Here is a 19,687-nt window from a genome sequence, read left to right on the forward strand (position 1 = left end):
TTTCAGAGAGAGGAGCGTCCAGAGGAATACTTTGAGCATGATCCTGAACCCAGCTGTATTTACAACTTTCTTACCTTTATTTTTTATTGTGGATCATTACCAACTGAATGCACAATAATAAGTCTGGTAAGATGTTACTTATTTATCAAGGATGCCTAGAAACTGGTCTTGTACACAGAGCAAGGTCTTTTTTTTCAAATTAAACTCCTGAAATTATCATGAGAACTTTATTAAGAGAAGCCTATCAGAGGAAAGCAAATAAGCATACTTGGGTCCCACAATCATTATCATTTAAAATGATGTCTTCACTTTTCTTACCACAAATCAGTTAAAGGCAGTTGGAGAGTTTTGCCCCATACCTCAGTGCACATGGTCACTTAACACCGTGAGCCCTTACACGTGCTGTGGGGTGGGAAGGAGAGCAGGAACAGGGCCCCGTGAGCCACAGAGACTGGTTCTGTGCGGGTCAAGCCAGGTCCCAGGCTGTGTCCCCAGACACTTCACTGCCTTCAGCTCTCTGTTCCCTGGTTATGGGCGTCAGTCCATCCCTGCTGAGTGCTGCTGTCTTCTCGCGATGCTGCCCAGGATGGCAGTCCAGCAGTTCTTAGAAAAGCTTTGTTAGCCTGAGGAGCTGAGGAGCTTTGTGTTACCCATACAGAATTCTGAAGGTGAGATTTTATCATTTATAATAAATAATTTATAAGATTTATAAAGCCTTTCCTTTTTGTTTTGATACAAAGAGTTCAAATAGCATATCCAGTCTGCCCTGTCATGTCTGTGAGCTCTACATCTACAGTTTCTACCATTTAGGGAAAATTTATGGGTTTTTTTGTCCTTTTGTGCACGACAGTATAGTATAACTTCCTTTACCTGCCATTTACATTGAAGTTTGTGTTGTACGTAGCCTAGAAATGCTTTACAGTCTGGGAGGGGGTGCATAGATTATGTGTAAATCGTAAGCCATTTTATGTGAGGGACTTGAGCATCTGCAGACTTTTCTATCGCTCAGATTGAAGTAACAGCAAATCACAGCTCCCTCTACAGTCTTTACTCAGCGGGTAGCTCACCCATTTCTTTGTGGAATAGATGTTTGATGTACGTAAAGAGTATGTGAGGTTGTCTCACCAACTGCGTGGAAGTTTAGGAGTCCCAGGGATAGACTGGCAGCTCTGTTCTTCCTGTCATGAAGCCAGCAGGATGGACTGAGGTTCTGACTATGTAGGAGGGAGAATGGGTTTTCATGAGGAGTGGGGATGGGAAAACAGAGGCAGCAAGAAGGACTGTCCTGTTTACACATGGGTTCTTTAGAAAGGCCCTGAGTTTGAGGAAACTACAGCTTGAAGTCCTGCACCTGCCATGGTGCTCTGCTCAGCTGTCACTGGGAGGCGGTCCTGTCCACCAGATAGTGCCCCAAAAGGGTTCATACTGTGAAAGGAAGATAAAAATGTGCTCTCTCTGAGTCGGGCATTACATTTGACCATGACCTGTCTAAAACCATTCTGAAACTACCGGCTGGGAATGCTACAGTGCATGTTGGAGAAGCTCAGCATTTATTGAACAGCTTTACACCAGGCCTGTCTCTGTGGCCTCCATGAGTGTGATAACAGTGCCACGCTGCTGGACGACCTTGGCTGAGCTGTCCAGTCATCCTGTCACCAAAGTTAGACAGGAAATACATGAGCAGCAGAGGTGTCTGATTTCCATCTGTGAACAGAATCTCTATAGCACCCAGAAGTAGGAGGGACTTCCCCTCTGTTCAGACACAGAAGGAACCAGTCATTCACAGTGGTCTTTTTTATTTTTTTTGGTACCAGGGATTGAACTCGGAACTCTGTGCTTGCGAGGCAGGCGGCAGCACCACTGAGCTAAATCCCTGGCCACAGTAATCTGTCTTCGCACAGCACTTACACAGAGCTGAAATCGCAGAGCAGTGTTCTCCTCTTTGCAGGTCTACTTAGAAAGGCTTGTGTCATACGCTGAGATAGACGTCTGTCCTGCTAACTGGAGAAGGATCCTGCTGGGAGCCATTCTTCTTGCCGCCAAGGTTTGGCAGTGCAAGGTTGGGTGGAACATACACTTCTGCACGGTCCTCGGGGATATTTCGCTCAAGGACATGTGAGTGTATAAGGCTTCAGTGGGCTATCTAGCCATTTTCCAGTTTACTTGCTCCTATAAGGTTTGCAATTTAAGAAATATTTTTAAATATCACTCGATGCAGAAAATGGAAATAGGCACAAAATGATTACTTTCTGTCCAGCTACAGTATAAATATTCATATTTTCCATCATTAATTGCTAGGTTTTCGTAGAGTATTATTTAAATGATATGCTTGGTAAGTAGAAAGTTTTCTGGTGATTTTGCCAGACATCTTACAGGCTTACCCCCGGAATAGCATAGAACAGGGCATTCTTCATGGCTTTTTAAAAGTTGCTGGGCCCAGTCCCTTCTGTAAGGGCTGTTGTGCCTGGCTTTTGTTTGGCCTCTGTTAAGGTCGTAGGGCCAGTGAACTGTTGAGTACAGCTTCCGCCTGAGCCACACATTGTCAGGTTTTGATCTGAACACGTGTCCTTGGACTCACCGGGGCGTACACCAGGAAAGGTCCCAGATCGCCATGCTCCCCCTGGCTAGGAGAGGGGCTGCGTGTAGCAGTCGGTCTGATGGGCTCTCGCTTTCTGTGTATTGAGTGTGCGCAGGCAGCTGCATGGCCCCACAGCAGAGGACTGCTCAGAGGTGAGACTGCGAGTCCAGTGCTCTGCCAGAGGTCCTGTGCCACAGTGGTTTTACTCCAGCCAGAACCGTTCTGTCTTCCCAAGTTTAGAATAAATTGTCACGGTCACAGTTTGTCACCTGAGTAATAAGAAGGTGCCCTTTGACAGGGCCTCATCTGCTGCCACAGGGAGGCGTTTGCCTTTCCCACACAGTTTGGCTTTTTCTTTCTTTCTGATGAGTGCTTGTCGCCTGAAGAGTTTTCCCTTCAGAGGGAGGAGTGGTGGTTCTTTGGTTGGTGCCTCACTACCTCTCTAAGTCCTTCCTCTCAGGAGCCCCTTGAAGATGCCTGCAAGTTCTTCAGAGCTACGAAACAGCACACGTCACTGCTTTTTTGCTCACTGTAGTGGGGCCTCGTGAGTACGTGTGGAGTGTGAGTCACACAGGTGCGTTGATGGACTCTGAAGAACAGGCCGAGAGCCCACAGCAGGCGGGCATGGGCAGGGCATAACCTTTCCCCTCCACCCAAACACAGAAGTGTTGGGGTCCAGAAGGCATCCAGATACAGAAAATAGCTGTGCCTTGTTGGAACATGAGTGTTTTCTTCCAGTTGGGTAGCCTTCCTAGGTCTCAAAACAGAATTTACAGCAGTCCTAGAAGCTCAAAATGACATTTTTTAACATGGCCCACTTGACTAAAATCGTCCTGTATTTGTTTTGCTGTTTTTCCTCCCCAGAAATGAGTTGGAAAGGCATTACTTGCTCCTGCTCAAATATAATGTTAATGTGTCTGGCGGTGTGTATGCCAAATACTACTTTGATCTTCGCTCTTTAGCATTTGAAAGCAACATGGATTTGGGGGTTGAGCTTCTCACCAGAAAAAGAGCCCAGGAACTAGAGGTAAGGCTGTGCTTGGATTCAGTGGGGTGTCTGTGAGCACAAGGGCAACGTCTTGACTGTATCGTATTAAGCGGTGACTAGGGAAAGGGAAAGTGTTCCCATTAACACATCTAAGAGCTCACTAACCCTTCGTGTCCTATTTCTCACTTCTTTATGGTGCAGGTAGAGATTCACGTTACCCTTTTTTTTTTTTCACTAAATTCACCGGTACATTTTAGGAACACAACACCGTTACATTCATCATTGGGAACTTGTACCTGTACATGATGTATCTTGGTTCTTATTTTTTCTCCATTCCCCTGCCCTCCCTTCACCCCCTCCACCCTTCCCTATTTACAAAGACTTTGTTCCCATTTTTTCCTTTTCTCATATTTTTTTCCTTTCCCCTTCCCCTCCCACTTCCCCTACCCCTTTAGATCTTTTCTTCCTATTTCACATTATCAATTAAACATTTTGATTCTTAGTTACACTTTCAGTTTCTCACATCAGAGAAACTATTCAGTATTTACGTGTGTCCTATTTATTTCACTTAAGAGTATAGCCTCAGTGTGCACCCATTTAGGCATAAATGTCTCTAGTTTCTCATTCTTTATGGCTGAGTAGTACTCCATTTTATACAAAAACCACATCTTCTGCATCCAGTCTCTGGTTGATGGGCACTTGGACTGTTTCCAAGCTTTAGCTATTACTATGCCGCTATAAACATGGGTGCACATATATCACTGTGGTATGATTCTTTTAATTCTTTTGGGAAGATCCCTGGCAGGGGAAGAGCTGGGTCAAATGGGACCTCTAGTCCTAGTTCTTTGAGGTGTCTCCATACTGACTTCCACAGTGCTTGCACCAGTCTGCACTCCCACCAGCAATGGAGAAGGGTTCTTTTCTCCCCACAACCCTGGCAGCATTTGTTATTGGTTGATTTCTTGATAGCAGCCATTCTTTCTGGGGTGAGGTGGAATCTCAGCATTGTTTTCATCTGCATCTCTCGAATGACCAGTGATGTTGATCATTTTTTCATGTGTTTATTTGCTATTTCTACTTCTTTGTCTGAGAAATGTCTGTTCATTTCAGATGCCCATTTTTGATTTGGGCCTTTGAATTTGGGGGCTCTGATTTTTTTAAGTTCTTTATTCTAGATAGTAGTCCTTTGTCTGAGGAACAGCTGATAAAAATTTTTTCCCACCTCTTAGCTCTGTTGGTGGTTTCTCTTGCAATGCAGAAGCTTTTTAAAAAGATGAGATCCCAGTTGTTGATTCTTTTTGCTAGTTCCCGTGCTACTGAGGTTTTGTTGATAAAGTCTTTTCCTATGCCAGTGTCTTCAAGAGTACCTAACTTGTCTTCTGGCAAGTTTAGTATTTCTTTCTTAATATTTAGATCTTTAATCCACTTGGATTTTAGTTCAGTGCATGGTGAAAGATAGGGATCTAGTTTTAATCTTTGGCAAGTTGAAATCCAGTTTTTCCAGCACCATTTATAAAAGAGGCTATCTTTCCTCCAGTGAGGATAATTGGGTCCTTTGTCAAAGATGAGGTGGCTGAGTGTGTCTGGCATTGTTTCTGCATCTTCTCATCTAATCCACTGATCCTTGGGTCTGTTTCTTTGCCAGTACCATGCTGTTTTTATCACTGGCTTTGTGTAGTACAGTTTCAAGTTGGGGATTGTGATACCTGCTGGCATGTCTCTCTATTGCCTAGTATTGCTTTTGCTATTCTAGGTTTCTTCTGGTTCTGAATGAATTTTTGGATCATTTTCTCTGGTTTGGTGAAATATAATGTTGGAATTTCAGTCAGGATTGCATTGAATCTGTATAGCAGCTTTGGAAGTATGGCCATTTTCACTATATTGGTTCTTCCTACCCAGAAGCAAGGGATGTCTTTCCATTTTCTTACATTCTCTTCCATCTCTTTTTTCAGAGTGCTGTAGTTCTCAACGTAGCGTGCTTTTGCATCCTTCATTAGACTTATTCCAAGATATTTCATTTTTTTGGATGCTATTGTAAAAGGAATTGTTCCCCTAATTTTTCTCTCAGTGAGTCTACTATTGGTGTATAAGAAGGCTATTGATTTTTGAGTGTTGACCTTGTATCCAGCTACTCTACTGAGTCTGGCAATTAAGTCTAGAAGTCTTTTGGCAGAGTTTTTTGGGTCTTCTATGTAGAGTATCATGTTGTCAGCAAATAACAACACTTTAACATCTTCCTTTCCTGTCTTTATTCCTTTTCTTTCTTTCTCTTGTCTAATTGCTGTGGCTAATGTTTCCAGAACTATATTGAACAGGAGTGGTGATAGTGGACATGCTTGTCTTGTTCCTGATTTTAGCATGAAGGTTTTCACTTTTTGACCATAGTATGATGTTAGCTGTTGGTTTTTCATAGATAGCCTTGATCAGATTGAGATAAAGAACATCTATTCCAATTTTCTGTAGGGTTTTTCTTTTAATCATGAATGGGTGTTGAATTTTGTCAAATGATCTTTTTCCGCATCTATTGAGATGATTATATGTTTTTTGTCCTTGGCTGTGTTAATAATACTGGATTACATTTATTTTTCCCCATTATGTTTATTGATACATTTTAGGTGTAAAATACAGTTTCATACACCACTGGGATCTTGTACTATGACGTGAATATCTTGGTTCTTATTTTTTTCCCCTTCCCCTGCCCTCCCTTCATCCCCTCCAACCCTCCCTATTTGCAAAGACTTTGTTTCCATTTTGTTCCTTTTCTCATATTTTTTCTTTTCCCTTCTTTCCTTTCCCCTACCCCTCCCACTTCCCCTGCTCCTTTAGACCTTCACTTCCTATTACACAATATCAATTATATATTTTTAAAATTACAGTAACAAGATCTAGGAGACATTACCACAGATTTTACAGAATTTAAAAGGATATAGGAAGCATATTACAAAAATCTGTTCTGAAATAAATTTGACAACTTCTAAGAAGTACCTTGGAAGACATATTAATGAAACTAACTCTGGAGGAAATATAAAATTTGAATAGCACCTATTAAACAAAGTGTATTCCCGGCTGGAAAACCTACCTATATGACAACAACGGGCTCATATACATTTTAACTGATAAATTATATCAAACATTTAAAGCAGAAAAAAAAGGAACACTTCTCCCCTCATTTTAGGAAATCAACATTGTGCTAATCCTAAAACTGGATAAAGGTAATAGAAGAAAGAAGTATGAACATAGATAGAAATTTGTTTAACAAAACAAACTATTAGAAGCCAGATCTGGCAGTCTGTAGAAAGTGGTTTTAGTATAGGGATGGCAGTGTTGGTTTAGCATTGGAAGATCCACCCTCAAAAGTCATCATTTTAACAGAGGAAAGGAAAAAGCCATATGATCCTGTCACTAGTTGGTGAAAAAGAATTGGACTACATTCTAGAGCTGTTCATGGTAAAAGCTATCAGGAGACTAGAAGTAGAACAGAACCTTCTCAACAGATTAAAGACACATACTCCATACTTCCAGCAAAAACACCTTATATGAATGGAGAAGATACAATGCTTTCTCCTGAAGGTGGGGAACAAGGGCAGATGTGCCTACTCTTTATCTGGCCCTTAAACTTTGAAACATAGGCCTAAACCAAAATAGTCTGGCAATAAAATGACACAATTAGGGTAGGATTGGCAAGGTAGAAGCAAAATCTTTATATGTAGATGAAATGATCACCTACAGAGAAAATACTAAGAAATCTCTAGGAGCCCCTAAAACTTGTACTTGAATTTAGCAGGATTAGAAAACACAAGGTATACATAAAAATTCTGGCCTATGTATACTTGCTATAAATGAAGAATTGGATATTGAAATTTAAAAGTTCTGTAGGAGTACAAAGGACCTAGAAAAGTAAAAACAACAAAAACAGTGTTGGAAGACATTTGTTACCTGATTTTAAGACTTCCTCTAAAGCTACAGGAATCAAGGCAGTGTTGGTGTAAGGAATGACATATAGATCATTGGAATACAACAGACAATCTAGAAATAGAACAATGCATACGTGGTCCACTGAGTTTTGAAAGATTGTTTAACATTAACATTTTGCAGAATATAAACTCAATTCAAGAGCCGAGGAAAGACAGTGCTTTCAGCAAATGGCACTAGAACACCTGGTATCCGTATATAAAAAATTAACCTCAACCCTTTGTTTCCATACATAAAAACAACTTGAAAAAGGATCTGTGAACCTAAATATGAAATACTAAATGTATAAAACTTTAAGAAGAAAGTATAAGGGAAAATGTTTATGAATTTAGGGTAGGCAAGAACTTCCTAGGATACAGAAAACATGATGTATAAGAGAAAAAAATTAACAAATGAGATTCCATCCAAATTTAGAACTTAAAATGACATCGTTAAAATGAAAAGTAGTCCTTAAACAGACCATATTTACAATGCATATAACCTATGACCAGAATATATAAAGAACTCTTACAGCTCATTAATAGACAAGCCAATTAAAAAGTAGACACAAGAAGATGTTAAATAGCCAGTACAGCACAAGGAAAGATGTCCAATGCTAGAATCAGAAAAATACTAATCAGTAGAATAACAAGATTGAATTATACACTCATTAGGGAGATGAAGTTAAAAGTTTTAAAAGCCTTGTCATGACTTTTTCTTTTTGTTGGATTTTCCCCCTTTGCCTTTAATTTGTCACACCCAATGGATTCATTTTGCTGGGCCACCTGGGGTTGTGATCCTCATTGCCTTTTCCTAGGATATTGTCTAAAATTTTTTGGAGTGTTGGTTTGGTATTCATGAAGTTCCTGAGGCTCTCTTTATCATGAAAATATCTTATTTCTCCATCAGTTTTGAAAGATAGCTTTGCAGGGTACATCAATCTGGGTTGGAGGCTGTTTTCCTTTAGGGCTTGCAATACATCACTCCAAGCTCTTCTTGCCTTGAGGGTTTGCATGGAGAAGTCTGCTGTGATTCTGATGGGCTTTCCTTTGTATGTGATTTGTTTCTTTTCTCTCACTGCTTGTAGAAGTTTGTTCTTCTGTTGGGTTTCTGGAATCCGAACAATTATATGCCTATGTGTAGATTGTTTTGATCGAGGCTAGTTGGGAGTCCTATATGCCTCAATTATCTGTATGTCAAGTTCTTTTCCCCTTCTTGAGAAGTTTTCTGCCATCACTTCTGGGAACAGTTTTTTTTATGTCATCTGCACTCTCTCCTGTTTCTTCATTGACTCCAATCAGTCTTATGTTATTCTTCTTTGCATCGTCTAGCAGCAGCTGCTGGGTTGCTTTCTCGTGGTCCCTTACAATTTTAAAGTGATTTTTCTTTTCCTGGTCACTAATTGCAATCTTATCTTCTATATCTGAAATTCTGTCCTCACATGGGCTCATTCTGCTGTGTAGACTTTCAATGGCGTTTTTAATTTCCTGGAAAACTGCATCTGTTTTATGGATTCCACTTGTTTCCTGTGTTGGGATTCCATCATGTTCCTCAGATCCTCTATTCATTTATCTGTGTCCTCTCTAGATTTATTAATCATGTGTTGCACTATGGGCACAGTCTTTGCTGTTAGGTGAGAAATTATTTCTGATTTCATTTTTTCAGGCCGTCTTCTGTTGCCAGTTCAGGGAATCCAGGTGCTTGAATATCAGATTGTTCCATCTCTTTTCTCTTTTGGGTTGCTGTAGGTGATCTGGAAGTCTGCTTTTGAGGCTTGTTTACATGTCTTCTCATTTCCACAGTGGGGGGTGGGGTGCTGCTAGCACCCGCACAGCTCACCCTCCTTTGCACTAGGATCGGTGGAATGACGGTGGGGGGAGTCTCTTCCTGGACGCTGGGATTGGCTCACCTCCTCTGCCCTAGGAGTGGTGGAATGGTGTTGGGCAACCTCCTCTTGGGCACTGGGATTGGCTCACCTCTTCTGCCACAGGAGCAGTGGAATGGCGGCAGGGCAGCCTCCTCCTGGGCACTGGGATTTGCTCACCTCCTCTGCCCTAGGAGCAGTGGAATACATTGACTCATCCTTGTCATCGTGTATTACATGTATTGATTTACATATGTTGAATCATCCTCGCCTCCCTGGGGTAAATCCATCTTGGTCATGGTGTATGGAGATCCATGTTACTCCCAAAAAGTAGATCTTACCTCCTTTCTGACCATAATTCAGAATATCTTAATCAGAATTAATCTGTTCATAATGGCTTTCCTTTTGAACCTCTACCTTTCTCCATAGCCATATATGATTAACTCCTTGTGGTTGTTTCCCTTATGTCTACAAATACAGCTCACTTAACTATTTGTGCCTGTCTTTTACTCAGTTTGCAGATTCATGTCAGAGTTTAGCTATCATAGTTCAAACCCATGAGTTCATTAGAGAGAGCCTTAGTGACTAATATGAGAATCCTGTCCTTAGGATGTGGTGTGTGTGTGTGTGTGTGTGTGTGTGTGTGTTTCAAATACTGGAGGTTGGAAGTGCATAGGTTTTAAATGGAAGTGGTAGCTCCCATGGGGCAAAATAATAAACATGGCTTATGACTTTAGGTGAGCTTACGCCAAAATACTTCAGACCTGAAATGGATGCGTAGATTCACATCGCACTTTCTGTGTGCCTTGGTAGCACAGTAAGTCCCCAACTTACAAATGTTCACTTCACCAACTTTCACAGATATGACCAGATCTCGCATTTGGGTTTCTTTTTAATGCTTTACATTGTATATTTGTGTCAAAAGTGTGTAAGACTCACTTTGTCAGGCTTACGGATGAATCTGAGTTATGAATGTTCTTCTGGAACAGAACTGGTTTGTAACTTGGGACTTACTGCATTTTGGAACATGTTCATGTAAAGGAGCAGCTTTTGATGCTTCAGTCCTTAGGCCTGTCCTGCCCTACAGTAGAGTTGAGACTTCCATCTGTGGAAGTTGCTTAGAGTTAGTAATAACTAAGGAAGATCGGGTAGAGTTGGAGTAGCTGAGCCAGTGTTTACCGATTGTTTTGCACAGGTGTAGGTTTATCATTTTAACGAACACTTGCACAGGTAACATGTTGCTGTTAGGAGCCTAGCATATCACAAAACCTTTGATGTCTTTGGAAAGTCCATTGGTAAAGAGTGTAACTGAACAAACTTCCCCTTTCCTGGCAATGGAATCATCACCCTTAAGGATGTTAGTGAACTGGCAGGAAGTAGCATCCTCATGACCTGGTGTGCAGGCCTCAGACAGGCAAAGCAGCAGTGACCACGAAGTGGCTGAGGAGTCTGCAGCATGACTGAACATGAGTCATAGTACTTTTCTCTTGAAGGTTGCAGCCTTTTAACAAATCTTCCTGTGTTCTGTTTGATTGACTTTCCTAGGCCATATCAGGAATGGTTAAAGACAAAGACTTGCGCAGAGCTGCTATGAAAAGATTCCATTCCAGTGATGTCAGTTTCTTTGGCATCGGACTGTCTAATGCCGTCCTCTCTTAGAAGGGAGAAATGGGGGCTGTGACATCATGGACCCCTCATTTACAAAGCTGGAGAAGTACCATCCCTCTTGCAACAACAACAACAACAACAACAACAACAACAACAACAACAGCTAAGTTAGTATTTTCACCAAACGGAAAGGCCTTGAATTCCATCGAGAGCCTCCTGAGTGGTGTCAGCTGGACTGCATGGGAAGGAGAGAGGCCCTGTCAAAGCAGCAGTGCACTTCTGTCCTCACTTATGTGAGCAGTCACCCGTTCTGCAGAGCAGAAGTTCCTGGCTCACACTGGCTTTTGCTTACTCCACCGGCCAGTGCCTTTGAGCTCTGTGAGACTTTTGAATTGAGAGCTTAAATTGAAACTAAGTTAAAATTTTAATTATTTTTAAAAATTAGATTTAAAACACTACCCATATAATTGTATGTTTTTCTACTTGCCCTTCCCCGTGTTGCTGCATATGCCTTTAGGGTTGATGTAGTATTACTGTTGAAATGTGGGGATCTTTTTTATTGCACAGGGCTGGGAATAAAACCCAGGGTCTTAGCCACATCCTCTTAGCAGGGTCTCCCCCACCCAGCCCCAAACACGGGAGTGTTCACGCTCATGACACCACTTAGGAGTAGACTGTAGCATTGTCAGGTGTTGAAGGTTCTTCCTCCCATGATATCATGAGTTGCTAGTCATTATTATTTATCAGCTTGAACCAAAAAGCTGCTGGATGACACTTGCCACTCATGTTCTTTGCAAGCGCTGTTTGGTAGCACTGTGACATGTTTGTGGTCTTAAAGAGAAGGCATCAGTTGATGCTATTGACTGTCTATTTCCATGAAGTCCATGCTGCATCTTGTGAACTATTAATGGTGATTCTCATTTTCTGATGATTATCCTGCTGTTAAGTAAACATACTAGAAGATATTTTCATAATCCAAACCGACATAGAGGTCCAGTGATCGCCCGCCGATAGTGACGTGCAGGGCGTCCCAAAAGTTTCAGTGCAGTTTTAAGCTGTAGACTGCTATGCCTGTGCCTTCCAGCGACTGCAGCAGGTATGCAAGCCACAAACTTTTACCAGACAGCGTTTGACAGTTTCAGTTTTGCAAATTTGGAATATTAAGATTTTATTCTTAATTTTTTTTCTGGTCTCTCTTAAAGGGAATAGAAAGAGGAACTGGAACAAAAAAGCTTAATATTTTACCTTTACAAAATTAAAACTTTTAGATGATACTTTATAACATTGTAGATTCTGTACTTCTACTGGTATCAAAGCTTAAAATTACACTAAGATTTTTTGGGATACTTCCTATTGCCAAAGAATTTTCCTCACATTTTTAAATAGTTCTTTGAGAACTATCTGCTTTGGTCACCTAGATTTCTTTTTTCTAGATTTAGTGAAGGAAGATTTTTAGGAGCAGTGTTAATTCACATGTAATAAAAAGGAATTGGACCCCAGTAGCAGCAAATGATATAAAAGTTTCTTTTAAAGTTTAGCCTACTCATTTCAGGGTGCCCCATTTCAAGTCCTCCTATTTAAGAGAGTACTTACCTGAACCTTAGGAATGTTACTGAAGACTTTAAAGGGCAGAGATTTAGTAATTTGAGGAGACTTACAATGTCATCTAAATTTGAAATATTAAAAAAATCAGTGCTCTTTCCATATGAAATCTATGTCTCTTCCTTTTGAAATGTAATCCTAGGAATCTTGCCTGTAACAAAGCTCTTGTGGGCTAGGAATACTTTCTCCCAGTGTAGCAGTGTCTCACACAATGTTGTGTGCTGTAGTTCCCATCATTTTTACAAAGAGCCATAAGTGATACCCAGTGGCATAAGAAATAACCACAATCTACCACCTCTAAAGAAAATTACTTATGGACTTTCAAGCTTGAAGATTTGAGTATTAATTGCAATTTTATGTTGAAAACAATGCTACAACGTAAAGTGGTTTTTCATCCCCACGTTTATATTTTTAAAATAAACTTTTGATTAAAATACAGCTGGTGTGTTAACATGTTTCTTTTCACGTAACATGACATCACTCCAGAATTTAAATGTTTTGTGTCATTTTTAGTGGTTTTTAAGTATTCTCAAGCTGACTCCATTAAAGTTGACATAATCCAGGGCTTCTGGTTAGGTGTAGTAATTAATAATCAACATTTTTTGCTTAGCCTCTTTTTCCACCTGAACATATTGTAGATAGTGTGTCTAAAGGAGGAAAGCGCATGAGAAGATAAACTCAGGTAACATATACCAAAGAGAAATCAGTGACCGGACTAGTATAGCATTAGAACATCAGGTGTTTGAAGTTTGTAGCAGTAATGGTAAAGAAATGAAGGTACTGGAACTGAAGTTGCTATACAGTGGTCACCTAAAAGAAGCCACACAATTTGACATTGACACACTAGTCTCAAGGATATATTTCATTAGCAGTAGATCAAATATCTGCCAGGTTTCTTTAATATGGAAGCCTAGGCACTCAGCTTCAGAAGTTCTTCATCTAGACAGCATTGATGTGTGTTCATTCACTTGTAATCTTTCAGTATCTACAGTTAAATCTAAATGACTGATCCCTTTGCTTTGGTTACACTGCTGGTTAATGTAAACAGCCTGATTTAATTTATAAAGAAAAACATGTAGAATGAGTATGATTTTCACCCTATGTCCGTTTCTCAGAAAAGTTCATGAATAATCAAACCTTAATTTTAAAAAACTTGGCAGGGGTCCATTGGCCACAAATCTAACTTCAAGAACAAGTTGGAAGAATAAATAGAATCACTAAAAATTGCTCTTCCCTCTTGGTCTTGCCTCTAGAAGGTCATACAGTCCTTTTGGAGAACGGGAGACTGGGCCACATTACCAGTTGTCTGGCATATTGTGAGGCCGGAAACCAAGCTGCCGGTAGGGCAGTTCATCTCAGGTTTCTACACATCGGAAAGGTACTACTGAGTCCCGACGGAACTGAGTCCTTCATCCCCTGCTGCTGTACTGGGGATTGAACCCAGAGCCTTTGCTCTACATTTCCAGTCTTTTGTTTTGTTTCTTTCCTTTTGAGACAGGTTCTCACTAAGCTAAGTTGTTCATTGGGGGCTCCAAACTGATCCTCCTCCCTCATGAGTCCTGGTTTAAAACAGGTGAACTCTTGCTTAGTTTCCTACATCTTCTTTTTTGCTTACAAAAGAAGCAAAAGCCTGTTATTCAGACAGTTCAATGTTCATTCTGTGCTGAAGTAGGCAGTAGTTTTGGAAACTAGTTTGGCAGTGGCACGCAGCTTAGCTTAACTATCTTCCACCACCCAGCCCGCCTCTTTAGCCGTGTTGTAACTATGGCTGACTTCCCTCACCCAGAGGTGCCTTCTTGCATATGATACTACTTGCTAAGTCTGGATACTGGGCACAGAAATATCCCAGGTAAGTGCTAGTTGCTGTCCTGAATCTGTAGGTTGCATCCAGAATCTATTAACGTGTCAAGCATTAGATTAATGAAAGTCTTAACTGCAGGGCCTCGAAGGCCTGGAATTTTGTCACCAAATACTAATAACCTAGCAGCCCTTCAGTAGGGCCTGTTCCCCTAGAACAATACAATCCACTTGGCTTCTGACGCAACTTTCACTGAAGTATCTTAAATGAGAGTGTCAAGAAAACTACTTCCTGTGAGGTAAATGTTAAGACTACTTGTGGTGTAGGATGGAAGGAGGACAACCTGGAAAGTGAAAGTACAAAAATTAAAAAGATTGAATTCTGAATCTACTGGGAAAAATGTTAACACTGTGAAAAGGGACAGGTGAGGTTAGTTGATTATTAGGAACTTCTGCAGCGCCAAGCACCGTGAATGTGAGGAGGGGAATTCGGTGATAGTCCCAGAACCGGTAAGAAAGTAGTGTCTTCTTCAGAAGCCTTCCAAGCAGACCCAAAGGAGTCACCTTTAGGAAAAAGTATTGCTGCAGCTTCACCCTTGTCAAATTCCACAGCTCTTTACCTATATCCCTAAGATGGTGACTCGTGCTCAGTGTGACAAGTGACCCCCCTAACGGTGTGCGCTTCCACCTCCCCTCCCAATCGTGATTTGCTGAAGTCCTTGGGCCTTTCCACAGCAGGACCATCCCAGTTCACCCTGTGACCTCCATCTACTGCCCACCGTGACAGCGGTTGATGTTGGTTTCTGTGACCCACTTCCAAAGCATTAGAATCAGCTTCAAGGAATTGACAGTTTTTGTTTCACAGAGCTGTAGATTGAACCCAGGACCTTCAATTTCAGATTACTTTTTTCCTTTAAAGGCAAGGTCTCACTAAGGAACTTGCAGTCCCCCTGTCTCAGTGCCTCAGAGTGCTGGGGTCACGAGAATGCACCCCTATGCTCAGTGGAAATGCAGGGCTTATACGGTGCACAGGCTCTCTGACCCCTAGTCATCTGCTTTGCTCACCTGTTTGAACCCTCCTGTGTTCCCTAAATTAGCTATGCACAACTTAACTACATTTATCAATTCTCCTGACACTCACAATCCTATGGATGTATCTTCAGCCTAGATTGGGAATTAGGCAGCATGCCTCCCCTCCAAAATCTAGTACTTAATCAAGTATTCGATGTCTCCTTTCAAGGTAACACCATGTCTTTTAATGGGGGTTCCATTCCTAAAATCTCTACCCACCATCTCCACCAATTGATCCCCTTTCTGCTTTAAAGTTGCTTTCATCTCCTTGACATGGGGATGGGGCAAATCCAACTTTATTCAGCTCTATAAATGCTCCAGTTTTTCTCAAGATGTCCCCAAGGCACATGGCTCACATCAACTGAAAGTGCTTGGGAAAAGAAGCTTCTTGAAATGCAGTGGTTGGGATCTCCAAACAGATAATATCGATGGAGAATCCCACAGAGTCTGGATTGAACCGTGATGTACCACACTGACTCCTTAGTTGGAACAAATGCACCGTGATAGTGTAGGATTTTAACAGTATGGGCACACAAGAACTGTGTGGGATCCTGACAACTTTTTTAAAACTTTGGAGTAATTTTAGATTTACAAAAAATGTTTCCAAAATTAAGAGTTTATCATCAAGACAAAAATACTAGTGAGGATGTTAAGGAGAGGGGAGGAACCTCTACATTGGTGGGAATATAAAGTAGTACAACCATTGTGAAATCAATATGGAGATTCCACAGCAGTCTAAAAATAGAAGTCCCATCCTGAGTATATTCTCAAGGTACAATACAATAATGATGCGTGCATACAATAGTGATACATGCATACCCTTGTAGCAGCACAGCTCACAGTATCTAACACCCAGAAACAGCCTAGATACCCTCAACAGGCAAATGGATAATGGAAATGTGATTGAGATGGATGGATGGATAGATTAGATAGAGATAGAGATGCTATTCGGCCGTAAAGAAGGAAATTGGCATTTGCAGGAGAATGGATGGGATTGGAGACCATAACGTTAAATGAAATGTCAGACACAGATAGTTACATATTACATTACCTGAGCAAGCCAATACATAAGTAAAGGAGTTAAAGGTCACAAAAATGAAGACCTGTTGGAAATGGGGGAGGGAATCTGGAAGGACAAGGGGGACAGTGGGAAGGGATCAAACACGAAGACATGCGCTATTCATGTACCAACCACCAAAAAGAATGTAACTGTGCTGGACTGCGAACACCCGATTGAAAAGGCTTTATTAAAGTACACAACAAGCTTCGTGGGCTCCAGAGCTACGGAAGTTCAGTGTCGGGGCTGAAGCTCAGGAACCCCAATTTTCAGAGGAACCACAAGTGACTCTCACGCACTCTGAAATGTAAAGACCTCGTCTCCGCTCCCTTTCCACTCTGCGTCGGACGGCCGCCCTTCCTTTACAGTCCTTAATCTTGCCTTCGCCTGCTTTAATCCTTCAAGTCTTCAGCAGGGATTACGAGACCCCTTTCTCTGGGTCCTGCCCTGCTCTGTGTCACTGGTAGGGGCCTGAACAGGAGTCCCAGATCCTCACTGTGCTCAGGGGACTCTCATAATAAAAATAAGCAGGGTGTGGGGGCGCACATCTTAACCCCAGCACTCTGGGAAGCTGAGGCAAGAGGGTCACATGTTAGTCCTAATCTTTACCAGGTCTCCACGGCAGATTGCAGCTCTAGTCAAGCCTTCCTGTCCAGAGCTCCAGCTTCCTGGGATCCCATCTCTGCTCCATCTCTGCCAGCAATGGGGAATCAACTGGGAAGGGCGTCAGCAAGTGGGGAGGGAAGGTGCAGGGAGCCCTGCTGCTGTTCTGCAGGCTGGGGTGTAGCCCTCCCCACACGATGCTGCCCCCATTTGCATCGGGCCAGGGCCAGGGACAGCCCTTCCCCCAAACCCCCACAGGGCCATAAACTAGCCTGGAAAGTTCCTATCCCAGCCTAGCTCTTCCATTGCTGACTGCCAACCCCAACCAACAGGAGCTGCCAATCAGTGAGTGGGTTCTGGGCCAGCAGCAGCTCCAAGTCCTGCTCCCGCTTCTGCCCACAGCCCTTACTGGCCTCTGCCCACCACCTGCATCTCATCTCCTGGATGTGGAGTCCCTGAGGTTCTTCAGGCATTTGAGCTACTTCCGGGCCTCTGGAGAGGAGCCCCTGCACCTGCCTCACGGGCTGCTTGACTTGTCCGTGGCCTGGGGCCCTCAAGCCAGATTCCTAGCCTCACACAGCAACACAATGAAGATCTATGAGAGCTAAAGGACCGCTTCACCAATGTCACTGAGATGTCCTCGCTGGAGCTGCAGAACGGGGCTTTGGCCGGGAAGTTCAGCCAGCCCCAGACATCTGTGCCACCAGGAGCTGCACCTCGATGCACCTTGCCTCCACCCTTCTCCATGCAGCAGCTCATAAGACTTTCATGTGACAGCTGCTCTGCCCATACCTGAAGGAGAGGACTATCTTTATAAGTATATCCTTGTCTCTGAAGATCTGGGATCACAGAGAAGAGCCTGAACACGGAGGCCTGGGTGGAGACCCCATCTATCACCAGAAGATCACACCCCCGCTTGCTCTATTGCATTTCTCCTTCACTATGCATTTCTTTAAACCTAGCCTAAAAACTCACAGATTGCCCAGGCATGGTGGCGCACACCTATCATCCCAGCTCTTCAGAGGCTGTGGTAGGAAAGCCACAAGTCCAAACCAACCGGGGCAGTTTGGTAAGACCTTGTCTCAAAATGAAATATAAAGCACCGGGAATGTGGCTCAGTGCTGGAGAGCTAGGGGTTCAGTGCCTAGTACGGTAAAACAACCACTGCAGCAACAAGAAAAACTTCACAATCTTCATTACCTTACAAAGGCTGCATGCCAGGTAAATGAATAGCTGTTAAATAAATCTGTGTGCTTTTTCTTCATGCATCTGTGAGAAGGACCTCAGCCACAAACCTAGGATGGGTGAAAAAGATATTTTCCTTCCCTACAGTTGATAACTCTCACTAGTTTTGAAAAGAATGGATAACATTGCACTTACGTGGTACTTTCCTTCTCCTACCTCTTAAATTATATCTTACATTTTAGAAGTACCTTTTGAGAAAACAAGGCCATTCTGATGTTTTACTTTCCTGTGGTTAAGCAACAGAACATGTCATAATTTGAGACAAATACCTGAGTAGTAGAGGGAATCATTCCATCTCATGGGTCTGAAACAATTATGTAAAGTCATTGAGGCATCTTCTTCTAGAAAACATGGAGAATCATGGGGTGGTCAATTAGTAAAAATTGAGCATATTGGGAGTTGGTGGGAGGAACAGGAAGTTATTGTTAGTGAGTATAGGGCTTCTTTTTGGGATCAAGAGAATGTGCTAAAATTAGATGATAGTGATGGTTCTACAGCTTTGTAAAAACACTAAGAGGTATTGAATTACATATTTTAAATTAGTGTCTTGTATAGTATATTAATAGTATTTCAGTAAAGCTATTTTAAAAAAGTATCCATAGAATTAAAGCTGATGCCAAAGAAGGGGCTGTATAGTCTATATCCTTGTATGCTGCTGGTGACCATTTTAAAATGGTGTAGTACTGTATTCTTATAAAGCAGGGTGGTGAAGAACCACGAAAATGTTCTTGGATGGTGTAATGTAGCATAGGGAATGCATGCTCAGTAATGACCCAAAATATGGAAAAATCACATAACTTGCCATGTATTTATTTATTTCCCTCCTCTTCCTGCCTTCCCTTCTTTCTGCATAGACATGAAGGTATTTATTTGTAGTGTGGAGAAATTAGACGTGAGCTCCCTGAGTGGTAGGGGAGAATAAGTTTTGATTCATGAATTTGAGAGGCTATCATGAAGCTATATGATTAAGCTTTGCTGCAGTGAACATTTTTTATTTTTTTCCCCCATTAAGTTTATTGGTACTTCAGTTTCCTCCCTTGCAAAATAATCACAAAAATATATCTCAGATTCACCCCACCCCCACCTTTTGCAGTGCTAGAGATTGGCCCAGAGCCTTCCCACTGAGCCTCAGCTCATTAGAAGTCTCATAGTGTCACAGAGATGGATGGATGCAGTCCCAAGCCTGTTCAGATTCAAGGGGAAGGAGCATAGGAAGGGATATCTGTGAGAGGATGTCAAAGATTTGCAACCATGTTTTACATCACCACAGTCAGTTCCCTGGGCACACTGCATTTACTCTTTCCCAGGAGACCTCTGCCCAGT

General features: G+C 42.1%; 1 protein-coding gene across 1 annotated transcript in view; it reads left to right on the forward strand.

Moving 5' to 3' along the window:
- LOC147829174 (cyclin-Y-like protein 1) overlaps positions 1-14,434 on the forward strand; it is a 32,127-nt gene extending 17,693 nt beyond the window's left edge. Inside the window, exons 4-7 of the mRNA XM_087206772.1 lie at positions 7-126; positions 1,949-2,115; positions 3,443-3,605; positions 10,927-14,434. Coding sequence (XP_087062898.1) covers positions 7-126; positions 1,949-2,115; positions 3,443-3,605; positions 10,927-11,040 — 564 coding nt within the window. The 3' untranslated portion in view covers positions 11,041-14,434. The remainder of the gene's footprint in view (positions 1-6; positions 127-1,948; positions 2,116-3,442; positions 3,606-10,926) is intronic.
- Positions 14,435-19,687: the final 5,253 nt, after the last annotated feature.

Source organism: Heterocephalus glaber, unplaced genomic scaffold (assembly GCF_053883595.1).
Source record: "Heterocephalus glaber isolate CG9 unplaced genomic scaffold, H.glaber_assembly_v1.0 deba00000716, whole genome shotgun sequence".
NCBI classification, from domain to species: domain Eukaryota; kingdom Metazoa; phylum Chordata; class Mammalia; order Rodentia; family Bathyergidae; genus Heterocephalus; species Heterocephalus glaber.